Source organism: Bufo bufo, chromosome 8, assembly GCF_905171765.1.
Source record: "Bufo bufo chromosome 8, aBufBuf1.1, whole genome shotgun sequence".
NCBI lineage: Eukaryota > Metazoa > Chordata > Amphibia > Anura > Bufonidae > Bufo > Bufo bufo.
Window position 1 is genome coordinate 164718843 of NC_053396.1, and position 27761 is coordinate 164746603.

General features: G+C 44.2%; 1 protein-coding gene across 2 annotated transcripts in view; it reads left to right on the top strand.

Moving 5' to 3' along the window:
* Positions 1-27761, top strand: part of LOC120977924 (interleukin-13 receptor subunit alpha-1-like) — a 135474-nt gene that overhangs the window by 78251 nt on the left and 29462 nt on the right. For both annotated transcript variants that reach the window (XM_040406095.1, XM_040406096.1), the window contains 2 exons: positions 18502-18616; positions 24154-24189. In XM_040406095.1, the coding sequence (XP_040262029.1) occupies positions 18502-18616; positions 24154-24189 (151 nt within the window). The remainder of the gene's footprint in view (positions 1-18501; positions 18617-24153; positions 24190-27761) is intronic.

Genomic DNA, 27761 nt, shown 5'->3' on the forward strand with positions numbered 1-27761 from the left:
TGGAAAAAAAATATTTTTCAGCTTTTATTTACATTTAAGCAAAAAGTGTCCAGTCCAAAATTATTCATACCCTTCTCAATAATAAATAGAAAAGCCTTTATTGGCTATTACAGCAATCAAACGCTTCCTATAATTGCAGACCAGCTTTTTGCCCATTCATCTTTAGCAATAAGCTCCAAATCTTTCATGTTGGAGGGTCTTCTTGCCATCACCCTGATCTTTAGCTCCCTCCACAGATTCTCAATTGGATTCAAGTCTGGACTCTGGCTGGGCCACTCCAAAACGTTAATGTTGTTGTCTGCTAACCATTTCTTCACCACTTTTGATGTGTGTTTTTGGTCATTGTCATGCTGAAATGTCCACTGGTGCCCAAGGCCAAGTTTCTCTGCAGACTGCCTGATGTTGTCGTTGAGAATCCTCATGTATTGCTCTTTTTTCATGGTGCCGTTTACTGTGATTAGGTTCCCTGGTCCATTGGCTGAAAAACACCACCAAAGCATTAGGTTCCCACCACCATGTTTGACAGTGGGGATGGTGTTCTTTGGGTTGAAGGCTTCTCCTTTTTTACACCAAATGAAGGAAACATCATTGTGACCAAACAATAAAATTTTTGTTTCATCTGACCATAACACAGAAGACCAGAAGTCTTCTTCTTTGTCCAGATGAGCTTTTGCAAAGGCCAAGCGAGCTTTTGTGTGCCTTATCTGGAGAAGTGGAACCCAGCAGTGTGCAGTGTCCGTTGGATTGTCTTCCTTGAGACATTGAGACCAGCAGAGCCCAGATTCACCAGGATGGCCTTGGTGGTGATCCTTGGATTCTTTTTCACCTCTCTAACTATCCTCCTGGCCAGCACAGGTGTCACTTTTGGTTTCCGACCACGTCCTCTGAGATTTTCCACAGTGCGGAACATCTTGTATTTTTTGCTCAAATGTAAATAAAAGCTGAGAAATGTTTTTTTCCCCACAATAATGCCTCTTGTACATCGTCTTATTATCTTTTGGGAGACACCTATGTCATTTCGCGTCAAAAAATTACTTGCTGGTTGAATAAAAGTAACTTTAAGTAAAAATTTGCCAGGGGTATGAATAATTATGGGCAGCACTGTACCTCTCACATCCAGGGCCTCCTAGGTGACGTCTCCTCTGATGTAGATCTTCTGTCATCATCTTCTCCATTCGGTCCAGACACTTCTTTCAGCTGCCTCGTCTTCAGAGTGTGACGTACAGACATCTGAGCTTCCTCACTTTTCTTTACCCCCAAATACTATCCTGAATTAAAATGAGTGCCCCCCATAGTAACAGTACTCCTCATAGTCCCACCAATAGTAATTCCCTTCTAGAATGCTCTCATCAGTAATACTACTGGACCCAACAGAGATAATGCTCCACAAAAGTGCCCCCATTAGTAGAAGAGCCCTCCAGTATTAATAATGCCCTTACAGACCCTTCAGTAGTAATAAGGCCTGTGGCGAAACCAACCTCGCCACTGGGTTTTGGAGGGGCCTGTTTGCCAGCCTCTTGCCCCAGGATTATGGGCCCTCTCATCAGCCCATGCTAAACTTTTGAACCCCTGGTCTAATTCGTGCCATTTTGGAATATGTTAAATGTCTATGTGTACTGTAAAGGGTGGAACATTGTATATTTGAGTAGTGATGTCTGTCCTATTGTCTCCACGTGTGTATTGGCGATTTCCCTTTGTCCTGAGAGATAATTGAATTACTCCTCGGTTTTCTCCAGGACAGAAGACCTTGTGTATTCTCCTGCCTGTGATGATTACATTAACCCGTGTGAGGTAATTGTATCACAGGCAGAGGGGAGGATTTTGTGTGGGAGTGTTTTACTGTATTGTACGTGTTTATTGGTTGTTTTTACAAAACCCTGTGGGTGGTAACCTTGTTGGAAAATGTGTATAAGTCAATGCTTGTGTGTTAAATAAAGAGTTCCTGTTTTACCCTTCATCATGTTGAGGCTGGTGTTTGGGTAACTGATCGACACTGGGGATTGCTATACGCTGAAGATTTGCTATACTCCCCTGGCTATACTATTAGCTCTTGTAAGAGCTGTTCCTGCTTTCTGGATTTAGGAGAGATTCACCCACTGGAGCCTGGAGCCTTGTCGTAGGTCCAGGGTGGGTAGGAGACGGTGAGACCTCAACCAAGCTTCGGCGGTTCATGGGGTCTGCGGTGTCAAGTGGAGTTTTTGGATTCCTCGGGAAGCGCTAGGAGCATCATTCGACGGAGGTACCCAGTCGGGGTGCTAGGAGATCCGTTACAAGGCCCCCATAGTGCTCTTAGTAGAAATAATGCAGAACCCTCCTATAGAGCCCCCAGTAGTAATAAGAACGCCTAATGTCCTCTGGATTTAAAATGCCCCCACATTGCCCCCAGTATTTATATCGTCCCCTTACTGTTATAATGCTCGCCCTGAAACAACCCAAGTATTTATAAAGCCACCTGCAGTGCCCCCTGTTGGTAAATTCCGCTGTTTAGTGTCCTCAGAAATTATAATTCCTCAGCACCTCCGCCATACAGTCCCATGTAAATAACACTATTTCCCTCCCTCCGGAATAGAGTCCCATATACGGTACATACCATCTCTCCAGCCCCCTCCAATATACATTCCCATGTAAATAACATCCCTCACTATCTATAGCCCCCTCCAAAATACAGTCCCATGTAAATAACATCACACCATCTTTCCTTCCCCTTCCAATATACAGTCCCATGTAAATAACATCACCTCCTCAATATTCAGTCCCATATAAATAACTTCACTCCCTCCCCCAGACACCTTCAACATACAGTCCCATGTCAATAAAATCACCCCCTCCCCAGCCACCTCCAACATGCAGTCCCATGTAAATAAAATTATCCCTTAACATTTAATCCCATGTAAATAATATTGCTTCCTCCCACAGCTGCCTTCAACATATAGCACCATGTAAATAACATTACCCCTCAACATACAGTCCCATGTAAATAACAGTCCCATGTAATTAACATCACTCCACCTCACTGCCCCATATAAATTACTTCCCTCCCTTCAGCCCTAATATACAGTCCCAGTTAAATAACTACAACTCCCAACATTGCTCTGCCTCACACTGAGTAATCTTCATTTATCTCTCCTCATGTAGCAGACCTCACCTCAGCCTCTTCCCAGCACTTCTCTTCACTGCTGAGCCGTCCTCTCCTGCACTTTTCACATGATGGTGACATCATCCCAGTTCCTTTTCAGCTACTGCATTTAGAACTGATCCCATGACCTGTGAGGTCATCACAGGTCCTTCAGCTCTTGCAGTGCATTAGATTCAATTGTATTGCCGTCCTGAGGAAGGCAATACAGTTATATCTAACAGGCAGGCAGGACATTCGGGGCCTGGGACAAAACATCAGGGGCCCAGGCCCCGAATGTTTTGACCTAGCAACGCTAGGTAGGGTATCATTTTTGCGGGATGAGATGACGGTTTCATTGTTACAATTTTAGGGTGCATATGACTTTTTGATTGCTTGCTATTACTTTTTGTGATGTAAGGTGACAAAATGGCTTTTTGACACCGTTTGTTTTATTTTTTTACGGTGTTCACCTGAGGGAGTTCATGTGGTACTTTTATAGAGCAGTTTGTTACAGACGCGGCGATACCTAATATGTATACTTTTTTTTTTTTTTTTACATTTAACACAATGAAAGCATTTTTGAAACTAAAAAAAATCATGTTTTAATGTCTCCATAGTCTGAGAGACATAATTTATTTATTTTTTGGGCGATTGTCCTATATAGGGCCTGAGGCTGGATCTCCTGGGCACCCGTAGAAGGCAGGTCCCGGTGCCGTGCAAGGCATTGGGCAGCCTCTGCACGGCATCGGGCTGCCTTGTCACACATCGGGTCCCCGCCACAGCCGCGTTGATTGACAGGGCCAGCGAATGCGCTCGTCCTCTGACTGGCCCTGTCTGCAATTCAAATCCCGCGCCTGTCTTCATTTGGCGCAGGCGCTTTGAGAGAAGGAGGCTCGCCTCCTCAGCACTCCCTCAGTGCGCCTGCGCCGATGACGTCACCAAAAGAGAAGACGTCATCGGCGCAGGCGCACTGAGGGAGTGCTGAGGAGGCGAGCCTCCCTCTCTCAGAACGCCTGCGCCGAATGAAGACAGGCGCGGGATTTGAATTGCAGACAGGGCCAGTCAGAGGACGAGCGTGTTCGCTGGCCCTGTCAATCCACATGAGGAGGGGGCGTCTTTATGAGAGGAGGATGCGGCTGCTACCAGCAAGTAGCCGCCCTACTTGCTGGTAGAGAGGTAATTTACATATTATAAAAGTCCGTTTTTTGATTAAACTACTGAACGAAAATGAGTAAGAGCATTATAGATTGATATATCGCAGTATAAGGAATTTAAGTAGCCCCAAAAAAAAAAAACACTTTAGTGGGGTGACAGAAGCCCTTTAAGCAGCCAACAAACAGGCACACAATGTCCACTAGCCGGGCATCATCATTCAGAACCAGGTCACGAGCAAGCTGCTCTAGAAAGTCTTGTTTAACCACCTCAGCCCCCAGTGCTTAAACACCCTGAAAGACCAGGCCACTTTTTACACTTCTGACCTACACTACTTTCACCATTTATTGCTCGGTCATGCAACTTACCACCCAAATGAATTTTACCTCCTTTTCTTCTCACTAAAAGAGCTTTCATTTGGTGGTATTTCATTGCTGCTGACATTTTTACTTTTTTTGTTATTAATCGAAATTTAACGATTTTTTTGCAAAAAATGACATTTTTCACTTTCAGTTGTAAAATTTTGCAAAAAAAACGACATCCATATAGAAATTTTGCTCTAAATTTATAGTTCTACATGTCTTTGATAAAAAAAAAATGTTTGGGTAAAAAAAAAATGGTTTGGGTAAAAGTTATAGCGTTTACAAACTATGGTACAAAAATGTGGATTTCCGCTTTTTGAAGCAGCTCTGACTTTCTGAGCACCTGTCATGTTTCCTGAGGTTCTACAATGCCCAGACAGTACAAACACCCCACAAATGACCTCATTTCTGAAAGTAGACACCCTAAGGTATTCGCTGATGGGCATAGTGAGTTCATAGAACTTTTTATTTTTTGTCACAAGTTAGCGGAAAATGATGATTTTTTTTTTTTTTTTTTTTTTCTTACAAAGTCTCATATTCCACTAACTTGTGACAAAAAATAAAAAGTTCTATGAACTCACTATGCCCATCAGCAAATACCTTGGGGTCTCTTCTTTCCAAAATGGGGTCACTTGTGGGGTAGTTATACTGCCCTGGCATTCTAGGGGCCCAAATGTGTGGTAAGGAGTTTGAAATCAAATTCTGTAAAAAATGACCTGTGAAATCCGAAAGGTGCTCTTTGGAATATGGGCCCCTTTGCCCACCTAGGCTGCAAAAAAGTGTCACACATCTGGTATCTCCGTACTCAGGAGAAGGTGGGGAATGTGTTTTGGGGTGTCATTTTATATATACCCATGCTGGGTGAGAGAAATATCTTGGCAAAAGACAACTTTTCCCATTTTTTTATACAAAGTTGTCATTTGACCAAGATATTTATCTCACCCAGCATGGGTATATGTAAAAAGACACCCCAAAACACATTCCTCAACTTCTCCTGAGTACGGGGATACCAGATGTGTGACACTTTTTTGCAGCCTAGGTGGGCAAAGGGGCCCATATTCCAAAGAGCACCTTTCGGATTTCACAGGTCATTTTTTACTGAATTTGATTTCAAACTCCTTACCACACATTTGGGCCCCTAGAATACCAGGGCAGTATAACTACCCCACAAGTGACCCCATTTTGGAAAGAAGACACCCCAAGGTATTCCGTGAGGGGCATGGCGAGTTCCTAGAATTTTTTATTTTTTGTCACAAGTTAGTGGAAAATGATGATTTTTTTTTTTTTTTTCATACAAAGTCTCATATTCCACAAACTTGTGACAAAAAATAAAAACTTCCATGAACTCACTATGCCCATCAGCGAATACCTTGGGGTCTCTTCTTTCCAAAATGGGGTCACTTGTGGGGTAGTTATACTGCCCTGGCATTCTAGGGGCCCAAATGTGTGGTAAGTAGGTAAATGACCTGTGAAATCCGAAAGGTGCTCTTTGGAATGTGGGCCCCTTTGCCCACCTAGGCTGCAAAAAAGTGTCACACATCTGGTATCTCTATATTCAGGAGAAGTTGAGGAATGTGTTTTGGGGTGTCTTTTTACATATACCCATGCTGGGTGAGATAAATATCTTGGTCAAATGCCAACTTTGTATAAAAAAATGGGAAAAGTTGTCTTTTGCCAAGATATTTCTCTCACCCAGCATGGGTATATGTAAAATGACACCCCAAAACACATTCCCCAACTTCTCCCGATTACGGAGATACCAGATGTGTGACACTTTTTTGCAGCCTAGGTGGGCAAAGGGGCCCATATTCAAAAGAGCACCTTTCGGATTTCACAGGTCATTTTTTACAGAATTTGATTTCAAACTCCTTACCACACACTTGGGCCCCTAGAATGCCAGGGCAGTATAACTACACCACAAGTGACCCCAAGGTATTCGCTGATGGGCATAGTGAGTTCATGGAAGTTTTTATTTTTTGTCACAAGTTAGTGGAATATGAGACTTTGTATGAAAAAAAAAAAAAAAAAAGCATTTTCCACTAACTTGTGAAAAAAAATAAAAAATTCTAGGAACTCGCTATGCCCCTCACGGAATACCTTGGGGTGTCTTCTTTCCAAAATGGGGTCACTTGTGGGGTAGTTATACTGCCCTGGCATTTTCCAGGGGCCCTAATGTGTGGTAAGTAGGTAAATGACCTGTGAAATCCTAAAGGTGCTCTTTGGAATATGGGCCCCTTTGCCCACCTAGGCTGCAAAAAAGTGTCACACATGTGGTATCGCCGTATTCAGGAGAAGTTGGGGAATGTGTTTTGGGGTGTCATTTTACATATACCCATGCTGGGTGAGAGAAATATCTTGGCAAAAGACAACTTTTCCCATTTTTTTATACAAAGTTGGCATTTGACCAAGATATTTCTCTCACCCAGCATGGGTATATGTAAAATGACACCCCAAAACACATTCCCCAACTTCTCCTGAGTACGGCGATACCAGATGTGTGACACTTTTTTGCAGCCTAGATGCGCAAAGGTGCCCAAATTCCTTTTAGGAGGGCATTTTTAGACATTTGGATACCAGACTTCTTCTCACGCTTTGGGGCCCCTAGAATGCCAGGGCAGTATAAATACCCCACATGTGACCCCATTTTGGAAAGAAGACACCCCAAGGTATTCAATGAGGGGCATGGCGAGTTCATAGAATTTTTTTTTTTTTGGCACAAGTTAGCGGAAATTGATATTTTTAATTTTTTTCTCACAAAGTCTCCCGTTCCGCTAACTTGGGACAAAAATTTCAATCTTTCATGGACTCAATATGCCCCTCACGGAATACCTGGGGGTGTCTTCTTTCCGAAATGGGGTCACATGTGGGGTATTTATACTGCCCTGGCATTCTAGGGGCCCTAAAGCGTGAGAAGAAGTCTGGAATATAAATGTCTAAAAAATTTTACGCATTTGGATTCCGTGAGGGGTATGGTGAGTTCATGTGAGATTTTATTTTTTGACACAAGTTAGTGGAATATGAGACTTTGTAAGAAAAAAAAAAAAAAATTCCGCTAACTTGGGCCAAAAAAATATCTGAATGGAGCCTTACAGAGGGGTGATCAATGACAGGGGGGTTGATCAATGACAGGGGGGTTGATCAATGACAGGGGGGTTGATCAATGACAGGGGGGTGATCAATGACAGGGGGGTGATCAGGGAGTCTATATGGGGTGATCACCACAGTCATTGATCACGCCCGTGTAAGGCTTCATTCAGACGTCCGGATGCGTTTTGCGGATCCGATCCATCTATCAGTGCATCCGTAAAAATCATGCGGACATCTGAATGGAGCTTTACAGGGGGGTAATCAATGACAGGGGGGTAATCAGGGAGTCTATATGGGGTGATCACCACAGTCATTGATCATGCCCCTGTAAGGCTTCATTCAGACGTCCGGATGCGTTTTGCGGATCCGATCCATCTATCAGTGCATCCGTAAAAATCATGCGGACGTCTGAATGGAGCTTTACAGGGGGGTAATCAATGACAGGGGGGTGATCAGGGAGTCTATATGGGGTGATCACCACAGTCATTGATCACGCCCCTGTAAGGCTTCATTCAGACGTCCGGATGCGTTTTGCGGATCCGATCCATCTATCAGTGCATCCGTAAAAATCATGCGGACGTCTGAATGGAGCTTTACAGGGGGGTAATCAATGACAGGGGGGTAATCAATGACAGGGGGGTGATCAGGGAGTCTATATTGGGTGATCACCACAGTCATTGATCATGCCCGTGTAAGGCTTCATTCAGACGTCCGGATGCGTTTTGCGGATCCGATCCATCTATCAGTGCATCCGTAAAAATCATGCGGACATCTGAATGGAGCTTTACAGGGGGGTAATCAATGACAGGGGGGTAATCAATGACAGGGGGGTGATCAGGGAGTCTATATGGGGTGATCACCACAGTCATTGATCATGCCCCTGTAAGGCTTCATTCAGATGTCCGGATGCGTTTTGCGGATCCGATCCATCTATCAGTGCATCCGTAAAAATCATGCGGACGTCTGAATGGAGCTTTACAGGGGGGTAATCAATGACAGGGGGGTGATCAGGGAGTCTATATGGGGTGATCACCACAGTCATTGATCACGCCCCTGTAAGGCTTCATTCAGACGTCCGGATGCGTTTTGCGGATCCGATCCATCTATCAGTGCATCCGTAAAAATCATGCGGACGTCTGAATGGAGCTTTACAGGGGGGTAATCAATGACAGGGGGGTAATCAATGACAGGGGGGTGATCAGGGAGTCTATATGGGGTGATCACCACAGTCATTGATCATGCCCCTGTAAGGCTTCATTCAGACGTCTGGATGCGTTTTGCGGATCCGATCCATCTATCAGTGCATCCGTAAAAATCATGCGGACATCTGAATGGAGCTTTACAGGGGGGTAATCAATGACAGGGGGGTGATCACCACAGTCATTGATCATGCCCCTGTAAGGCTTCATTCAGACGACCGGATGCGTTTTGCGGATCCGATCCATGTATCAGTGCATCCGTAAAAATCATGCGGACATCTGAATGGAGCTTTACAGGGGGGTGATCAGGGAGTCTATATGGGGTGATCACCACAGTCATTGATCATGCCCCTGTAAGGCTTCATTCAGACGTCCGGATGCGTTTTGCGGATCCGATCCATCTATCAGTGGATCCGTAAAAATCATGCGGACGTCTGAATGGAGCTTTACAGGGGGGTAATCAATGACAGGGGGGTAATCAATGACATGGGGGTGATCAGGGAGTCTATATGGGGTGATCACCACAGTCATTGATCACGCCCCTGTAAGGCTTCATTCAGACGTCCGGATGCGTTTTGCGGATCCGATCCATCTATCAGTGGATCCGTAAAAATCATGCGGACGTCTGAATGGAGCTTTACAGGGGGTTGATCAATGACAGGGGGGTGATCAGGGAGTCTATATGGGGTGATCAGGGGTGATTAGGGGTGATCAGGGGCTAATAAGGGGTTAATAAGTGACGGGGGGGGGGGGTGTAGTGTAGTGTAGTGGTGCTTGGTGCTACTTTACTGAGCTACCTGTGTCCTCTGGTGGTCGATCCAAACAAAGGGGACCACCAGAGGACCAGGTAGCAGGTATATTAGACGCTGTTATCAAAACAGCGTCTAATATACCTGTTAGGGGTTAAAAAAAACACATCTCCAGCCTGCCAGCGAACGATCGCCGCTGGCAGGCTGGAGATCAACTCTCTTACCTTCCGTTCCTGTGAGCGCGCGCGCCTGTGTGCGCGCGTTCACAGGAAGTCTCGCGTCTCGCGAGATGACGCGTATATGCGTGACTGTGCGCAGCGCTGCCACCTCCGGAACGCGATCCTGCGTTAGGCGGTCCGGAGGTGGTTAAACAAGGCTGTTTAGCCTTGCACTTATTACCAGAGACATTGTGTCATAATATACCACTGCTGAACTCCATGATAGCATTCACTAAGACTGGTCCTTACTGACTGTTTGGATGTCTCAAGCAACTTAATCTTCACATTGCTGCAAGTTTCAGTCCCATTGCTATACTGTTGCTGGTCCTAGTACACACATTGCGATTTGCATAGCCTGCAACTCTAGGATTGCATGTGTTGCAGGTCTCGATATACATTTTGCATTGCCTAGCAATACTAGGATTTTATATGTTAACATACATTTGATTTGCCTATTAATACTAGGACTGTTTATGTTAGTATTTATTGTAACATTTTATATTTAATATTTTATTGACCTTATAATAAATTGCTTTCTTCCTAGTCCATAGTTTGAGTGCCCACCCACAATTCTTTTGCTCTAGCAAGTCCTCAATAAAAGAAATCGCTGCTCTCACCTGTGCAAAAGCTGAGGCAGCAAAAGTAAGGTCTTCCTTTGCCACACAAGAGATGCAACTAAAACTAAGGCAAGTAGATCAAGAAACAGAGAGAGCATGCCTGCAAGCGTCAATGGAAAAGGAGTATGCCTGCAAGTGTTACTGGAAGAGAGAGCACGCCTTCCACGCCTTCACTGGAAGAAGAGAGAGTACGCTGCCAAGCGTCAATGGAAATGGAGAGCGTACGCCTGCAAGCGTCACTGGAAAAACTTGCCACAGAGAAAGAAGCGGCTGCCACAGTAGCCAAAGCAGAGTTCCGAGAAGCCTTGGAGTTCCCCGTACTTGGGCCAGACCTAGATGAACAAGATCCAACACAGCATGTCTCAGAATACGTCCATCAGCATCCCAAGACAGATGACGACTATGATCCAGTATATCAGCCAGCTTATACACAGTGCCAAAGATCCTACCTTGAACCGCAGTACCTCGAGCAGGACGGTATGCGACAAAGCGATGCTGACCACAACTACCGCCCTTCGCTTCGACTTAAAGACCACCTTCGTGTCAGAACGGTATTATACAGACTTCTTTAAGCCATAAACCCCTAAAAGGTATGGTGATACACCACACATGCAGCATAAAAGCACACCGGGTAGTTTTGGTGCTAACCAGGCTGCCATAGACTTCGCTAAGTTCTTTGCTAAATGGGAACTTGTTACCAAAGGACTTATAAAGTTCACCGATTGCCCCGAGAACTACAGGGCATGGCGAGCCTCCTTCCAGACAGCCATAAGGGACTTAGATCTTTCCTGTAGTGAGGAGTTAAATCTCTTGGTAAAGTGGCTTGGAAGCGAGTATGCTGAACATGCCAAAAGAATCAGAGACATTAACATAAACCATCCAGGCAAAGGCCTAAAGATGGTGTGGGAAAGACTTGATGAGAGTTATAGGTCATTACAAGCTATGGAAAATGCTTTATATAAGAGAATTTATACTTTTCCCAGAATAGTGGGTAGGGGTTACCAGAAGCTCAGGGAACTCAGTGACTTGTTGATAGAGGTACAGGTTTCTCAGTCAGAAGGAGATCTGCCGGGGCTAGCATTCCTGGACACCGCCAGAGGTGTCAATCCAATTACCCCAAAACTCCCATATAATCTATGGGAGAAGTGGATCACGCATGGTTCCCATTATAAACAGGTTCATAATGTACCATCCCCCCCCCCCCCCCCCCTGTGGTGGTTGTAGACTTTGTTACTCAACAGGCGAGGATTAGAAATGATCCTAGTTTTGACTTTACATTGTCATGTCCCACTACCCCTGGTGTCAAACCTCATAAAACACCACTGACAGTCCACAAAACTAACGTTGCCTCCACAGGTTCTCCTTACAGGCTGTTTAAGTCTTCTCAAGAAGAAAACATACCCAAAGATCTTACCAAACAATGCCCCCTGCACAAGAAACCACATCCTCTACTAAAATGCAGAGCCTTTAGGGAGAAGTCTTTAGAGGACCGCAAATAATTCCTCAAAGAAAACAACATCTGCTTCAGGTGCTGCACTACAACATCGCACTTCGCCAGGAACTGTAAGGTCAGTGTGACATGCACAGAATGCGGTAGCACAGAACACAACACGACTTTACACCCTGGACCATCCTCTCAGGTATCATCACAAGCAGAGGAGCATGACGGAAAGCAGATAGACACTGACATAGATACCCCAGTAGTCACTTCTCAGTGTACAGAGATCTGTAAAGAACTCGCAGGAGGGAAGTCCTGCTCAAAAATCTGCGTTGTCAGAGTTTATCTGGTTGGCCACCGAGATAAGGCAGTCAGGGTATATGCAATCTTAGATGATCAAAGCAACAGGTCTTTAGCTAAATCCACCTTCTTCGACACCTTCAACATCGTAGGTCCCGGTTCTCCCTGCTCCTTAAGGACATGTGTGGGTACCGTTGAGACGGCGGGGAGGAAAGCAACTGGGTACAAGGTAGAGTCCATGGATGGTTAGACCTGCTTGTCCCTGCCAACCATACTGAAGTGCAGTCACATTCCTGACAACCGGTCTGAGATACCTACACCAGAGGTAGCAGCATACCGCCCCCACCTGAAGCGTATAGCTCACCTGGTACCAGAACTCGACCCAGAAACGCTGATAGTCTTACTCCTTGGAAGAGACATACTATGAGTTCATAAAGCTAGAGGACAGATTAACGGTTCCCAAAACACTCCCAGAGACTTGACCTAGGATGGGTCATCATAGGAGACGTCTGCCTAGGAAGAGCACAGAAGCCGATCTCTGTCAACAGTATGCTCACCAACACACTTGAAAATGGACGTCCTTCCCTATTTCAGCCATGTCAGAGCAGTTCCCTGATAAAAGAATTGCCACACAGAGCTCCTGTGCCTTGTCCTTTCACAGATCCTTCCTGTAAAGACCACGCCTGCGATGGTGAGCAAGATCACTTAGGGTGCACACCCATATGTATCATCCTAAAAATCCAAGGCAGATACGAGTAGTATTTGACTTGAGCGCCAGGTGCGAAGGCGTCTCGCTAAATGATGTTTTACTGTCTGGTCCAGACCTCAACAACAGATTTCTGGAGGTACTTCTCCGCTTTCCCAGAGATTCCGTAGCATTTATGGCGGACATACAACAGATGTTCCACTGCTTCCTCGTCAAGAAAGAACATAGAAACTACTTGAGTTTCTTCTGGTAGCACAACAAGGACCCCAATGAAGACATTGTAGAGTACTGAATGAAAGTGCACATCTTTGGAAACATTCCTTCCCCTGCAGTCGCTATCTATGGTCTCAGACATTCAGCCTGAGAGGGTGAAGCAAAGTATGGGTTAGATGTCAGATCCTTTGTGGAAAAAGATTTCTACGTGGACAACTGCTTGAAATCCACACCCACAAACGAGAGCGCAATCAGTCTCCTGAAAAGCGCTCAAGAGATGCTCACTTTATCTAATTTGAGGTTGCACAAAATCGCCTCCAACAGCCGAGGCCTTCTTACCCCAGACCATTCAAATGATCTAAAGGACTTGGATCTTAGCACCGACTCCCTTCCCAAGCAGCGGAGCCTTGGTTTGCTCTGGGATTTAAAGGCAGACACATTCACCTTCCAAATCAGCAAGAAAGAAATGCCCTTTACACACAGAGGAGTCCTGTCCACCATAAACAGCTTATATGATCCTCTGGGATTCGTAGCTCCTGTTACCATCCAAGATAAAATGATGTTAAGACACTTCACCACACAGACGTCTGATTGGGATGATCCGCTTCCCATGGAGAAAAAGGACCTGTGGACAGGTTGGAAGAAGTCTCTCGAAGCTTTGACCAGCCTTCACATGGCACGACCCTATGCTTCCGTACTATCAACTGAAGTCAAGATGCAAAGACTTCTGTGACGCTTCAGTCAAGGCGATTGCAGCCGTAGCATAACTTAAGACCATAGACGTCAAAGAACAATGCCATATAGGATTTGTGATGAGCTGGACCAAACTGGCACCACTCCGTGAACAGTCGATTCCCAGACTGAAGCTCTGCGCTGCTGTGCTTACAGTGGAGTTGGCTGAACTTATAACATCAGGAATGAACCTGGAAATCGTAGAAGTCGAGTTTTATATGGACAGCAAGGTAGTCCTAGGATATATTTGCAATGAAACCAGACGCTTTTACGTCTATATCAGCAATAGGGTGCTAAGGATCAGGAGACCCACTTGTCCTAAACAGTGGCACTACGTGCCTACACAGCATAATCCTGCAGACCACACGACTAGATCCGTCGCACCAAGCCATCTTAAGGACACAACATGGTTTAAGGGTCCTGCATTTCTGTACTGTTCAACGTCTTGCAGTATCGGATCCGACACGTTTGAATTAGTAGACCCAGATGCCAATGAAGAAATCCGACCTGAAGTATCTGTTCTACATACAGTGACTTCGGACCACCAACTCAAATCCCATAGTTTCGGCAGGTTCTCCACCTGGATGTCGTTCGTTCGTGCTATAGCCTGTCTAGTTCATATAGCTCAGTCTTACAAGTCTGCATTACCTGTGATCCAGAAGCCCTGCAAAGGTTGGCATCACTGCAAACACACCTTTACCACTGGTAATCTGGAAAAGTCTAAAAACATAATAATTCACACTATACAACATGAATGTTATGCTAAGGAAATAGACTACCTCAGCAAAGGTCAAACCGTCTCCAAGGATAGCGCTTTTAAGAAGCTTGATCCCATCATTGACCAAAATGGGTTGCTAAGAATAGGAGGCTGTCTTCAAGAAGCCAAAGTGGAATTTGTGGAGAAACATCCCGTAATAATTCCCAGACATCATCACGTCACGACCATGCTTGTGGGACATCACCACGTTCAAGTGAAACACCAGGGCTGATTGTTTACCGAAGGGAGTCTACGAGCTGCCGGACTATGGATAGTTGGAGCAAAGAGGTGTGTGAGCAAGCTCATCTTCAACTGAGTTACCTGTCGCAAACTTCATGGCAACTGAGAGACTCAGTACAGATCCTCCTTTCACCAACGTTGGTCTGGATATATTCGGTCCTTGGTCAGTGGCTACACGGCACACTAGAGGTATTCACGCCAGTGCAAAGCTCTGGGCAGTCATGTTTACTTGTATGTCTAGCAGAGCTGTCCATATAGAAGTGAGCGAATCCATAGGCACTTCAAGTTTCATAAATGCACTTTGACGGTTTATTGCCATTGGAGGACCCGTAAAGCATATTCGTTCGGACAGAGGCACGAATTTTGTTGGGGCAGTGAAAGAACTTCAAATCCCTTCCAACTTGTACACTACCAACGTGGAAAGATACTTAAACGAGCAAGGATGTACCTGGACCTTTAATCCACCACATTCTTCTTACATGAGCGGCGTCTGAGAAAGGATGATAGGGATAGCAAGGAAAATCTTGGATTCAATCTTCTTGCAAGTAGGGAGTACAAGACTTGCACAGGAAAGTTTAACCACATTCTTGGTGATGTCTCAGCCATCATGAATGCAAGACTGTTGACCACCCTTTAGAGCGACCCTGAAGATTTGACTATCCTCACTCTTGTTTTGTTGTTTTCACCTGAGAGACCTAATTGTGGCATCTGTTGACGCCAGACTGGGAATGTTCTGCCCAGCAGGGTTAGAGAATCATTACAGATCACGTCTGCCTCAGTCTTGGTATTTTTGAAGTGTTTAGTGTGGTTAAGTTGCATTACACTTTGTTTTTCCTGTTACAATACTACTGCATTGTGGGTGGTGCACCGCATTGTGGGAGTGCAAAGCATCCTGGGAAAGAGAAGTCTCCAGGACACATCAGCAGAGCTGTCCTATGCATGTCTCCTTCTCAAACTCCACCATCCTTGTAAAAGCGTATCTGGTGAGAGATCTACCTTTGCTTCAGGTATATTATGTGTTGCAGAGCTGTTCAGCTAGATGTAATTGTTACTCAGGGAGTTATTACTGTTAGCTAGCCATGCAATCTTATGTTCAGGCAGCCATTTTACCATGTGCTTCAGTGTTAATGTAATGTTATAGTACATGCTATGCTATGCTTAATACTTATACATGTTATTTGTATTCTTGTAGTTTTACCAAACAATTCTGTTTAATCAATCAATCAATTGTATATAATCAATCACATATGTACGACCTGTTGACCAATAAACAAGTTAGACTACAAAGAACAGTCCTCTTATTTGGAAGACAGGAATGGTTTATGCTGAATGTCAGACTGCACACTGTGTGAACGTGTATGAAGACAGAACACTACGCTAAATCTAACCATGATCCTGACACACCCAACCCTGAATTACCCTCCTTTCTTCTAGTAACCCGATGCATCTGCCCCAAAGAGTCATCAAAACTGACAGAAAACCAATTTTGGCTACGGTTTTACTTTTTACAGCTGTACAAACATATACACTACACTTTGACTGGATGCCACAGCAGGGAACCCTGATCAATCATAGTTAGTGATGGACGGTCAAATGTTCGCAAACCGCAAGTTTGCGGTGAGCCCCATTCACTTTAATAGCAGGGGAACCTGAAAAACCTTCAGCTCATATTTGCAGCCACCAAATACTTAGAAGTGTACAAATAGTCCCACAACATGGACTGTGACATACTAGAGGGGGATCAATGACAAAAATTCCAACAAAAAATAAGTATCGTAATTAGGGGACATTTTTATGCGTCTCAAAGGGAAATTGTCTGAAATGTGCCCTGTTGGAGCCTAGAAATTTTTTATTTTAGGCCACAGGAGTACGGGCCTTAAAAATTAGGCATTCACCTGACATAAAAGAAATTCTGATTATGTGGCTCGAGGTATATTATGCGGTCAATGGATACAAATTTTACTGTAGGCTACTGGACTACAGGCCCCAAATATTAGGCATTCATATGACAGAAAGTGATTATGTGTCCGGAGGTATATTACACGGTCAATGAATATCAATTTTACTACCCAAATGCACTATATAGAAAGTATATTATTGGTATTTCACACCCCTGCCTCAATCACCTTTTTTTGAGGGGCAACTGGTATATCACACCAGTAGAAATTATTTGTTCCAATTTGTCCCAATCAAAAGCTGAGGTAATGCAGCAAAACCGCAAACAAATGCTGCACTACCCAACTGCACTATATAGAAAGTATATAATTGGTATATAACACCCCTGCTTCAATCAGTTTTTTTGGGGGGCAACTGGTATATCACACCAGTAGAAATTATTTGTTCCAATAGCGTTTGGCACTCTGTGTAGCTGCGGTATAACAGCAGAACCGCAAACAACTGCTGCCCAATACAAATGCACTATAATATACTTTCTATGTTAGAAAGTATATTATAAGTATATTACACCCCTCAGTAAATCACACCTATAGATAGCACACCTATACCAGTCCTTAAAAGGACTTTTGTGGCCCTATCAGCTAGCGTTTGGTGTCCCTAACAGCCTGTCCCTGCTCCACACAGCAACCTCTCCCTACACTGGCAAAATACTGAATGTAAAATAGCGGCCAAACCTTATCAGGTTTATTTATAAGGTAGGGGGTATGTCCATGTGCTGAAACGTCTCAATTGGCTTATTTTTTCCAGGCGGAAATTGACCTGCCGTGCAGATTTAGAAATCCTCATCTATTAGCATGTCAATTATGTTTACGATTTCTGGTGTAGACCTGTGGCAAAACCGCAGCAAATTTTGCAAGTTCGCGGTTTTGTTGTGGAAACACACATATCCGCATCCAAATTCATGCATATCTTCTACATGTTTACCCAGACTGGTCTACAGGTAGCCTTATACCGGATGATTATGAGCTGTCCCGTAACTCCTGTACAGTTAGGGCTCATGCACACAAACATATATTTTTTTCCATGTCCGTTCCATTCGTTGTTGCTTTTTTACCGGGCCGGATGCAGAACCATTCCCTTCAATGGGGCCACAAAATAACAAAAATTACTCCGTGTGCATTTCGCAAAAAATAGAACATGTCCTATTATTGTCCTCATTATGGACAAGGATAGTACTATTCTATTAGGGGCTTGCCATTCCATTTTTGCGCAACGCACACGGCTAGTATATGTGTTTCGCAGATTCGCAATTTAGAGACCTCAAAGCAACCAACGGTCATGTGCATGAGCCCTAATGGGCAAATCGATGGACAGCTGACCTCAGCATCTTGCACCCTAAGTGACTTCTACTGCTAAAGAGCGATCAGGGAACACCCCACTCACACAATTGGTGAGAGTCTCCGAATTAGAATCCCTATCTATCCCATATGTATGGCATATCCTAAGGATATGTCTTTTAATTGGTATACCCCATATATATCTTTCCCAGTTTCTAATAGGTTAGCTGCTAACTCCAATGTAGGGCACATGGCATAACTAAGGTGCCAAAACTGTTAATACTGTATAGCGGTGTAAAACAGATGGCACAGAGACGTGGCAGTAATAACCACAATCTCAGAACTTGTCATATTGATCAGGTATTTCTTACACTGGATTACAGGTAAAGAAGCAGTGAAAAATCTCAGCTGTTTTTGGCAGTTTACAGAATATATAAACTGCACTTGGGAGCTCCGAGCAGACGCTCCACGCAACGTTCAGTATAGATTGCTTTATTGGTGAGTATCAGGAGCCGTTCATGTATAATACATGTTTAATAATCTATATACCTGTATATAAAGAAGGACGTATATATGTGTATGTATGTATGTATGTTCCGCGATCACTCAAAAATGCAACCATCGATTTCAACGATACTTGGTACACACATCCCTTGCTACCTGGAAAGAAATCTTGTGGGGGTCATACGCCCCTACACAGCAGTTGCATGGAATTTGTATTCTCCAACTGTTTTTGCTACACACATATTGCTCTGTAAGGCCTCATACACACGACCGTTGTTGTGTTCCGTTCCGCAAAATGGGGTTCCGTTGTTCCGTGATCCGTGATCCGTTTTTGTTTCCGTGTGTCTTCCTTTATTTTTGGAGGACCACCAGACATAAAGGAAGGTAAAAAAAAAGTCTAAGACAGGTTCGCCATGGAAATGATAGGAATAAAACGGGCGCGGACCCGGATGACAATCTTGTGTGCCTCCGTGTTTTTTAGCAGTCCCATTGACTTGAATGGGTCCGCGAACCATTTTCCGCAGACAAGAATAGGACAGGTTATATTTTTTTGACGGACTGCAACCACGGACGCGGATGGCAAACGGTGCACTATCCGCATTTTCAACGGCTCCATTGAAATGAATGGGTCCGCATCTGAAATGCTAAAATCGGCGGAACGGATGCGGAGACAAACAACGGTCGTGTGCATGAGGCCTAACTCAAAAACTCATTGATCAATTTCTACTAAACATGGTACACATATCACTTGTTATATAGGAAAGAATATTGTGGAGGTAACATGCCGGTACACAATGAGTTTCTGTCTGTCCTGACGTCTGTCTGTCTGTCTGTCTGTTCTTTATGCGCGACCAAACGACTGGAGCGATCTTCACCAAATTTGGCACACAGGTACATCAAGTGTCCGGGAAGGTTTTAGACCAGGTCTCAGCTCTATAGGAGGTACTGTTCCTGAGATATTGCCAAAAACTGACCTGCATTAGCCAATACAAGCCTGCAAGTCTTTCTCTTCATATCCCAACTGCCAAACACACGGTCACATGTCCCTTATCAGCCAATAGAAGCTTGCAGATCCTTAGTCTCCACATACACACAGTTTTACTCCAGGTTTCCAAAACAACCCAGCCATTTTTCTTCACTGCTGTAGGTCAGCTTTAGGCTAGGGCTAAACGACGACATGTGTCGCACGACACATAGGGTACAACTACACTGCTACATATGTCGCGCAACCGTTTTTATAATGATAGTCTATGGTGTTGCACTGTGACATGCTATGACTGCGACGCGACAGTCGCAGGAAAATCCATTTTGGATGGATTTTTTGCGACTGCCGCGTCACAGTCGCAGCATGTCACACGCTGCAGTGCGACACCGTAGCCTATCATTATAAAAATTGTTGAGACAAAATGTCGTGCGACAAAGGTCGTCGTGTAGCCTAGCATTAAAGGGCAGGCTGCTGTGGAGGTCACTGTTAAAGGGGCGGGCACTGTGGAGGTCACTGTTAAAGGGGCTGGCAATGTGGAGGTCACTGTTAAAGAGGGCAATCAAAACAAATTAGTGTGAAGGTTTTTAAACTTTCTCACAGCTGCAGTCCCAGAAACAGGAGTAGGTCCGTACTTCTATAAGATTCAACTAAAAACGCATAGGTATGGGTCCACGCTAATTATTTTTTCCCCAGAGGAATGTTCACAAGCAGTCACTCTCCTGGAGCCGTCTCTCCTTATTCCTGGCTTTCGGCTTCCTTGATCCCTGAACCGACCGGCAACAGAAACCTTTTCTTCCTTCAAAAGGACATAAAAATAGTACAGGCCCGCAAACAGACAGGTTCACCGTGCTTTTATTGTAGTTGCAAGACCATTTCTTGCCACATCACATATAAAGAGTTTTTCTGTGTATCTCTGCCCAACCCGGGTTTCGCTACCAGCTCGTCTGGGGCGTCCCGATTTCACATTCCTTGGAGCGATATTTATTATCTGTCCCACTAATCACGTATTCCACGTGTTCTTCCAACCCCCTATCGGGATTTGGCTTTGATACATTGACTATCCATAAAAACAACTCACAAATATTTGTTTCAACTTACCACTATAAAAATAGACATCACAATTATATAATATTTCAATACATATCAATCTCTCATTTATAAAAACCTATATAGCATGTAATTTACCATTCTCCAAATTTATTTTCAAAACACTCTCTTTCCACAGCTGCTTCTTTCAACTTCTTATAAGTGATGTTCTAAATCATCCGTCTCGCTCACGGACTCAAATCTCTTTACGGAGGGGAGGGGCGGCATACGACCCTCAATGTACGCTAATTACGACGTTCAATGTACGAGAAAACTGACCAGTTACAGGTCAGTTCGAATTCGGCGATACCTTATATGTATAGTTTTTCTTGCGTTTTGATAATGATAAAAAAAATAAAAAAAGTGGGAAAAAATCAGTTTTTTTTACTTGTCGCCATATTTTGACCCCTATAACTTTTTTGTAATTATGTGTACAGAGCTCTCTGGGGGATCATTTTTTGCGGGGCAATCTGAACTTTTCATTGATACCATTCTGGGGCATGTATGACTTTTTGATCACTTTTTATTAAAAAATTTTATAAAAAATGAAGCGACCAAAAACGTCGGCCATTTAGACGCTTTTTTCCGTTTCGCTGTTTGCCATATGGGAAATATATTTTTATATTATAGGCATTTTCACACATTGCGACACCCATGATGTGTATTTTTTTTATTCTTTTATTTTTATTTTGGGAAAAGGGGGGTGATTAGAATTTTTATGGGGTTTTTTTATTTAATTTTTTTTAACTTTTTTATAGTTCCCATAGGGAACTTGCATTGAAGGCTATGATGATTTCACTACTTTCCTATGGAGCCCTAATACAGACAAGGGCTCAATAGGAAATACTATGCAGCAGCCTTGTGTCATTTATAAAGACATGGGCTGCTGCATACATGCTCCGGCTCCTCCGATTGCCACACAGGGGAGCGGGAGCACAACCGAAAGTGCGCTCTTTCAGCTTCAGCACGCTCACATGCCGTGGTCAGGATTGACCACGGCATCTGAGGGGTTAAATGTTCGCGATCAGCATTACTGCCGGTTGCGGACATGAGCCGTGAGTGTCTGCTAAAAGAAGCAGGCGGCCACCCGCAGCTATGGTGCCCACAGCGAGCAGGAGCGGGCGCCATCTTTAAACACTTGCCCAGCGCCGTACATGTACAGCGCTGGGCGTGAAAGGGTTAAAGAGAACCTGTAATCCGGAAGCACCATATTATTGAGCAGGAGGAGCTGAGTAGTGATGAGTGGCAGGGGTCCTATTCGAATTCGCAATATTTTGTGAATATTTTGTAGAATATTTGCGAATATAGCAATATAGCGAATGTTCGAAAAAACCCAAATATAGAGCAATTTAGCTAATATAGTACTATAATCATTTTTTTTTTTTAATAGTCGTAATTTTTTTTCAAATCTGGACTAACCCTGCTGCCTTAACAGTGACCTCCACAGCAGTTGCCCCTTTAAAAGGGGCCCCTGCTCCCTTAACAGTGACTTCCGCAGTGCCCGCCCCTTTAACAGTGACCTCCACAGCGCCCTGCCCCTTTAATGCTAGGGCTACACTTTTGTCTCAACAAGATGGATTTTTCTGCGACTGTCGCGTCGCAGCATGTCACATGTTGCAGTGCAACACCATAGACTATCATTATAAAAATTGTTGCGCAGCATTGGTGCAACACATGTAGCAGTGTAGTTGTGCCCTATGTGTCATGAGACACATGTCGTCGTTTAGCCCTAGCCTAAAGCTGACCTACGGCAGTGAAGAAAAATGGCTGGGTTGTTATGGAAACCTGGAGTAAAGCTGTGTAAAACTAAGGGCCTGCAAGCTCCTATTGGCTGATAAGGGACATGTGACCGTGTGTATGGCAGTTGGGATCTGAAGAGAAAGACTTGCAGGCTTGTATTGGCTAATGCAGGTAATTTTTTGGCAATATCTCAGGAACGGTACGTCCTAGAGAGCTGAGATGTGTATACCAAGTTTCGTTGAAATCGATGGTTGCATTTTTGAGTGATCGCGCAACATACATACATACATACACATATATACGTCCTTCTTTATATATACAGTACAGACCAAAAGTTTGGACACACCTTTTCATTCAAAGAGTTTTCTTTATTTTCATGACTATGAAAATTGTAGATTCACACTGAAGGCATCAAAACTATGAATTAACACATGTGGAATTATATACATAACAAACAAGTGTGAAACAACTGAAAATATGTCATATTCTAGGTTCTTCAAAGTAGCCACCTTTTGCTTTGATTACTGCTTTGCACACTCTTGGCATTCTCTTGATGAGCTTCAAGAGGTAGTCCCCTGAAATGGTTTTCACTTCACAGGTGTGCCCTGTCAGGTTTAATAAGTGGGATTTCTTGCCTTATAAATGGGGTTGGGACCATCAGTTGCGTTGAGGAGAAGTCAGGTGGATACACAGCTGATAGTCCTACTGAATAGACCGTTAGCTGCTTTTTTCTTGCCATAATACAAATTCTAAGTAAAGAAAAACGAGTGGCCATCATTACTTTAAGAAATGAAGGTCAGTCAGTCAGCCGAAAAATTGGGAAAACTTTGAAAGTAAGGGCTATTTGACCATGGAGAGTGATGGGGTGCTGCGCCAGATGACCTGGCCTCCACAGTCACCGGACCTGAACCCAATCGAGATGGTTTGGGGTGAGCTGGACCGCAGAGTGAAGGCAAAAGGGCCAACAAGTGCTAAGCATCTCTGGGAACTCCTTCAAGACTGTTGGAAGACCATTTAAGGGGACTACCTCTTGAAGCTCATCAAGAGAATGCCAAGAGTGTGCAAAGCAGTAATCAAAGCAAAAGGTGGCTACTTTGAAGAACCTAGAATATGACATATTTTCATTTGTTTCACACTTGTTTGTTATGTATATAATTCCACATGTGTTAATTCATAGTTTTGATGCCTTCATAGTCATGAAAATAAAGAAAACTCTTTGAATGAGAAGGTGTGTCCAAACTTTTGGTCTGTACTGTATATATACAGGGTTGTCTTTATCAGTGATGGCATTCCCTTTGTAAGAGTGTATATAGAGATCGCGGTCAGTCACTGTATAGACAAATTTAAGTTGCACGTTTTACTGAATCTTTCCCCACAAAACTATATATCCATCTGCTCAGCTCTTCCTGCTCTATAACATGCTGCCTGCGCTTTATTTTGTGGTGACGGGTTCCTTTTAATAAATTTACTTTCAGCAATAATTGAACTCACTAGCAACAAACTGAATTACGTGTATGTGGGAATTTGCCTTGATATGGGCCACACACAGATAATGGGAGTGGTAGGTACCCCAGCACGGGTGGGCAGTGTTCTGTAGTACTGATTCAGAAAGACAGGTGGCGCTGAATCTACTTCATTTGCACTTAGCCTGAAGACTTAATCACCAGGATGGAAGTCTCAGGTCATTATTGACTCAGTATTGTCATTTCTTTTAATGCAGGAATGAAGGTACTAACTCTTTGCCTGAATCCACACAGTAAGTAGTAATATTTCTATTTGTATCATAACATTTCATTATATTAGTGTGCCAGCAGTTGTACAGGCAAAGATGACACAATGGAACAGATTTACTACTCCTGTGGATGGCATAAATGTATACAGTCTGTCTCCAACTATTGGTTAGTTTACTTTGAAACAGACCTTTACCCCATAACTGACACAGTTTTGTGCAAAATGTTGCATCTTAGGCCACGCCCTTTCCACAGCTAAGTCATGCCTCGTTCCTGTTCCTTGTTGAGATGGGCACAATGTCAAATTGCACCAAATTTTCACCAAATTGTTCCAAAATGTGGTGCAATTTATGCCAATGTCTATATGCACTCATATTATTTAAAGGGCTTCTGTCACCCCACTAAAGTGATTTTTTTTTTTTGGGCTAGTTAAATTAGTTATATAGCGATATATGAAAATATAATTGTGTTACTTACATTGATCCAGCAGTTTATTCAAAAAACGAAGTTTTATCATATGCAAATTCGGTCTCTACCAGCAAGTAGGGCGGCTATTTGCTGGTAGCTGCTGCAGAAATCCGCCCCCTCCTCTTGTTGATTGACAGGGCCAGCGGGGATCTCCTCCTCCGGCCAGCCCTGTCGGCATTTCAAAAATCGCGCGCCTGTGTTCATTCGGCGCAGGCGCTCTGAGATGAGGAGGCTCGTCTCCTCAGAACTCCCCCAGTGCGCCTGAGCCGATGACGTCTTCTATTTCGGTGATGTCATCGGCGCAGGCGCACTGAGGGAGTTCTGAGGAGACGAGCCTCCTCATCTCAGAGCGCCTGCGCCGAATCAACAAGAGGAGTGGGCGGATTTCTGCAGCAGCTACCAGCAAGTAGCCGCCCTACTTGCTGGTAGAGACCGAATTTGCATATGATAAAACTTCGTTTTTTGAATAAACTGCTGGATCAATGTAAGTAACACAATTATATTTTCATATATCGCTATATAACTAATTTAACTAGCCCAAAAAAAAAAAATCACTTTAGTGGGGTGACAGAAGCCCTTTAATGTGGGACAATATTTAAAGTGAAGGGGGATGAGCTACCATACTGTAGTACCCCAGACCTGGAGGTACTACATTTTTATATATAGTGATTGTTTTATATTGTTATATATTGTGCTGTAGTTTTATGTCATGGCCATAATTATCAGTAAGGATGTGCATGGCAAGGATTAACTAAGAATAGAGCTAACCACCATATTCCTCCCCTCTTGCTATGAGTGGGCTAGTCCTGCTTTCTGCCAGGTGGAGGGGTTCCTGTTAAGCAACAGTGTGGAGAGGAAGCAGAAGTCAGAGCTCCAGTCCTAAAGAGATTCTGCAGTGAAATTAACTTGATCGAGTCATCAAGTGAATCCTTGAGAAGAGATACAGCAGGGTGAATAGCTTAATCCAGCATTTGAAGACGCTGCTGTGAGGTGAGGGACTACGACTAAGACACCCATCACCCAGAACATTACTAGGCCAGTCCCTGCAAGGTGCTTAAAAATTAAAGCCGTCTCCATAATCCTTACTGGTGCCAGAAGAATTGCACTTAAAATCTGCTGCTATTGAATGTATTTCAAGTTCTACATTGCACTTTGTTACATTTAATTGTGGTCTCTTTCCTCAATACTACATTTCCACTGCCCCAATTCCCCAGGGATCAATGGCCTGAGGCAGTATACTGTAACACAGCACTTCAACAGGGCCACTACTACTCCCATCCTCTGCACCTGCTCCTCCAGAGCTTGCTGCAATACTAGACAGAGCCAGTGGAGGAATGGTTATGAAAAGGGATGAGCGAATCGACTTCTGATGAAACATCCGAAGCCGATTTGCATAAAACTTTGTTCTAATACTGTACAGAGCAGGACCTCCGTATAGTATTAGAATGTATTGACTCCGATGAGCCGAAGTTATTGCTTTGCGAAGTCTCGCAGACTAAGCGTAATAACTTCATAAATTTATTTGTACTGTGAAAAAACATTTCCAGAACTCTGGTGTCACGACCGCTATCCCAGCAGCAGTCGTGTCGCACCAGACAGAGGGGAAGGGGGACCCTTATCTACGGATGGGAAATAGAATGGCCACCCCTGACTAACCCTAAGCTGGCACCTGTCTGCCCTGATACCCTAGACGGGGTGTGAACCCATGCGGCGAGCAGTATGCCTAATCCCTCAGTCACCCTAACAAGACTAGACTGGGGAAAGGCCGATGGGAGCACTAGTCACCATCACTCACGTCTAGGAGAACAACAGGGGAAGACAGCAACAAACAAACAATCAACAGCAGAGATAGACTTATCCAGTCACGAGCAGAGAAGGCGATCCCAAACACAACAGTCCACGCCGGACAAGAGCTCCACAGCAACACCGTCAAACGATCTCCTTCAAAGGTCAGAATAGCACTGGAAGTAAGGTCTATATCTGGCAATGACTGCAAATGAAACTGAAACTAATATAGTATCTGGGAGTGGCAGACAGGACTCACCTGAGAAGGGTGCCTACAAACTCCCAGTCAGGACAAAAAGGTTCACAAGGCAAAACCCGGATGACATACCCTGAACCACGGAGCAAACTCACAAGCTATCGCGAGTAGCAAGTCGCTGCGACCTTCTCCTCCCAGACCTGTCTGGATCAGTCACAGTCGTGACATCTGGTTTGGTTCCAAGTGGTACCTTGGAACCAAACCCGAGTTCGGAAATGTTTTTTTTACAGTACAAATTAAGTTATGAAGTTATTACCCGAAGTATCGCAAGACTTCGCGAAGCAATAACTTCGGCTCATCGGAGCGAATACATTCTAATACTGTACGGAGCTCCTGCTCCATACAGTATTAGAACAAAGTTTTATTGCGAATCGGCGTTGGATGTTTCAACAGAAGTCAATTCACTCATCCCTATTTATGAAGTTCTCCCCTCAGTTAACTCCTCGGGATAGACCATCAGTATCTGATCGGTGGGGGACCGACACCTAGTACCCCTGCTGATCAGCTGTTTTGAGAAGGCACCAGTGCTCCTGTGAGACTGCTGCCTTCTCTGTGCTCACCAAGCACAGTGCCGTACATTGTATAAGGGCTGTGCTTGGTAAGGCGCTCACTTAAATTGGGACTGAGCTGCTCCTAGGATACATGAACTATAAATGTGTTGTCACTTGGCCTAGGAAAAGTTGTGAGACTGCTGCAGCGCTCACAGGAGCGCCGGTGCCTTCTGAAACAGCTAATTGTCGGGGTCCCGGATGTCTGACCCCCACTGATCAGACACTGGATACGTCATTGGTATAGAAATCTCAGAAAACCCCCTTAACCCCATCCTATGACGTCACTGAGCACAGGTAGTTAATGCCATAACAGTACATCACAGGGATAGCGCAGGCTCTGGAGCTAGCAGATGCCAGCTGTGTAATGTAGCTGGTACCCAGCTGGTACTGCCAGGATTGGCGATAACTTCTAAGATGCAGCAGTCAACCATGGAATCTGAGTGATCAGACAGAAGGGAGGAGCTCTGTCCTTTAACCGACACTCTCAAACACAGTCACAGGGCGCCAAGTACTTGTCATGGCAGCTGGGGGGATTCCA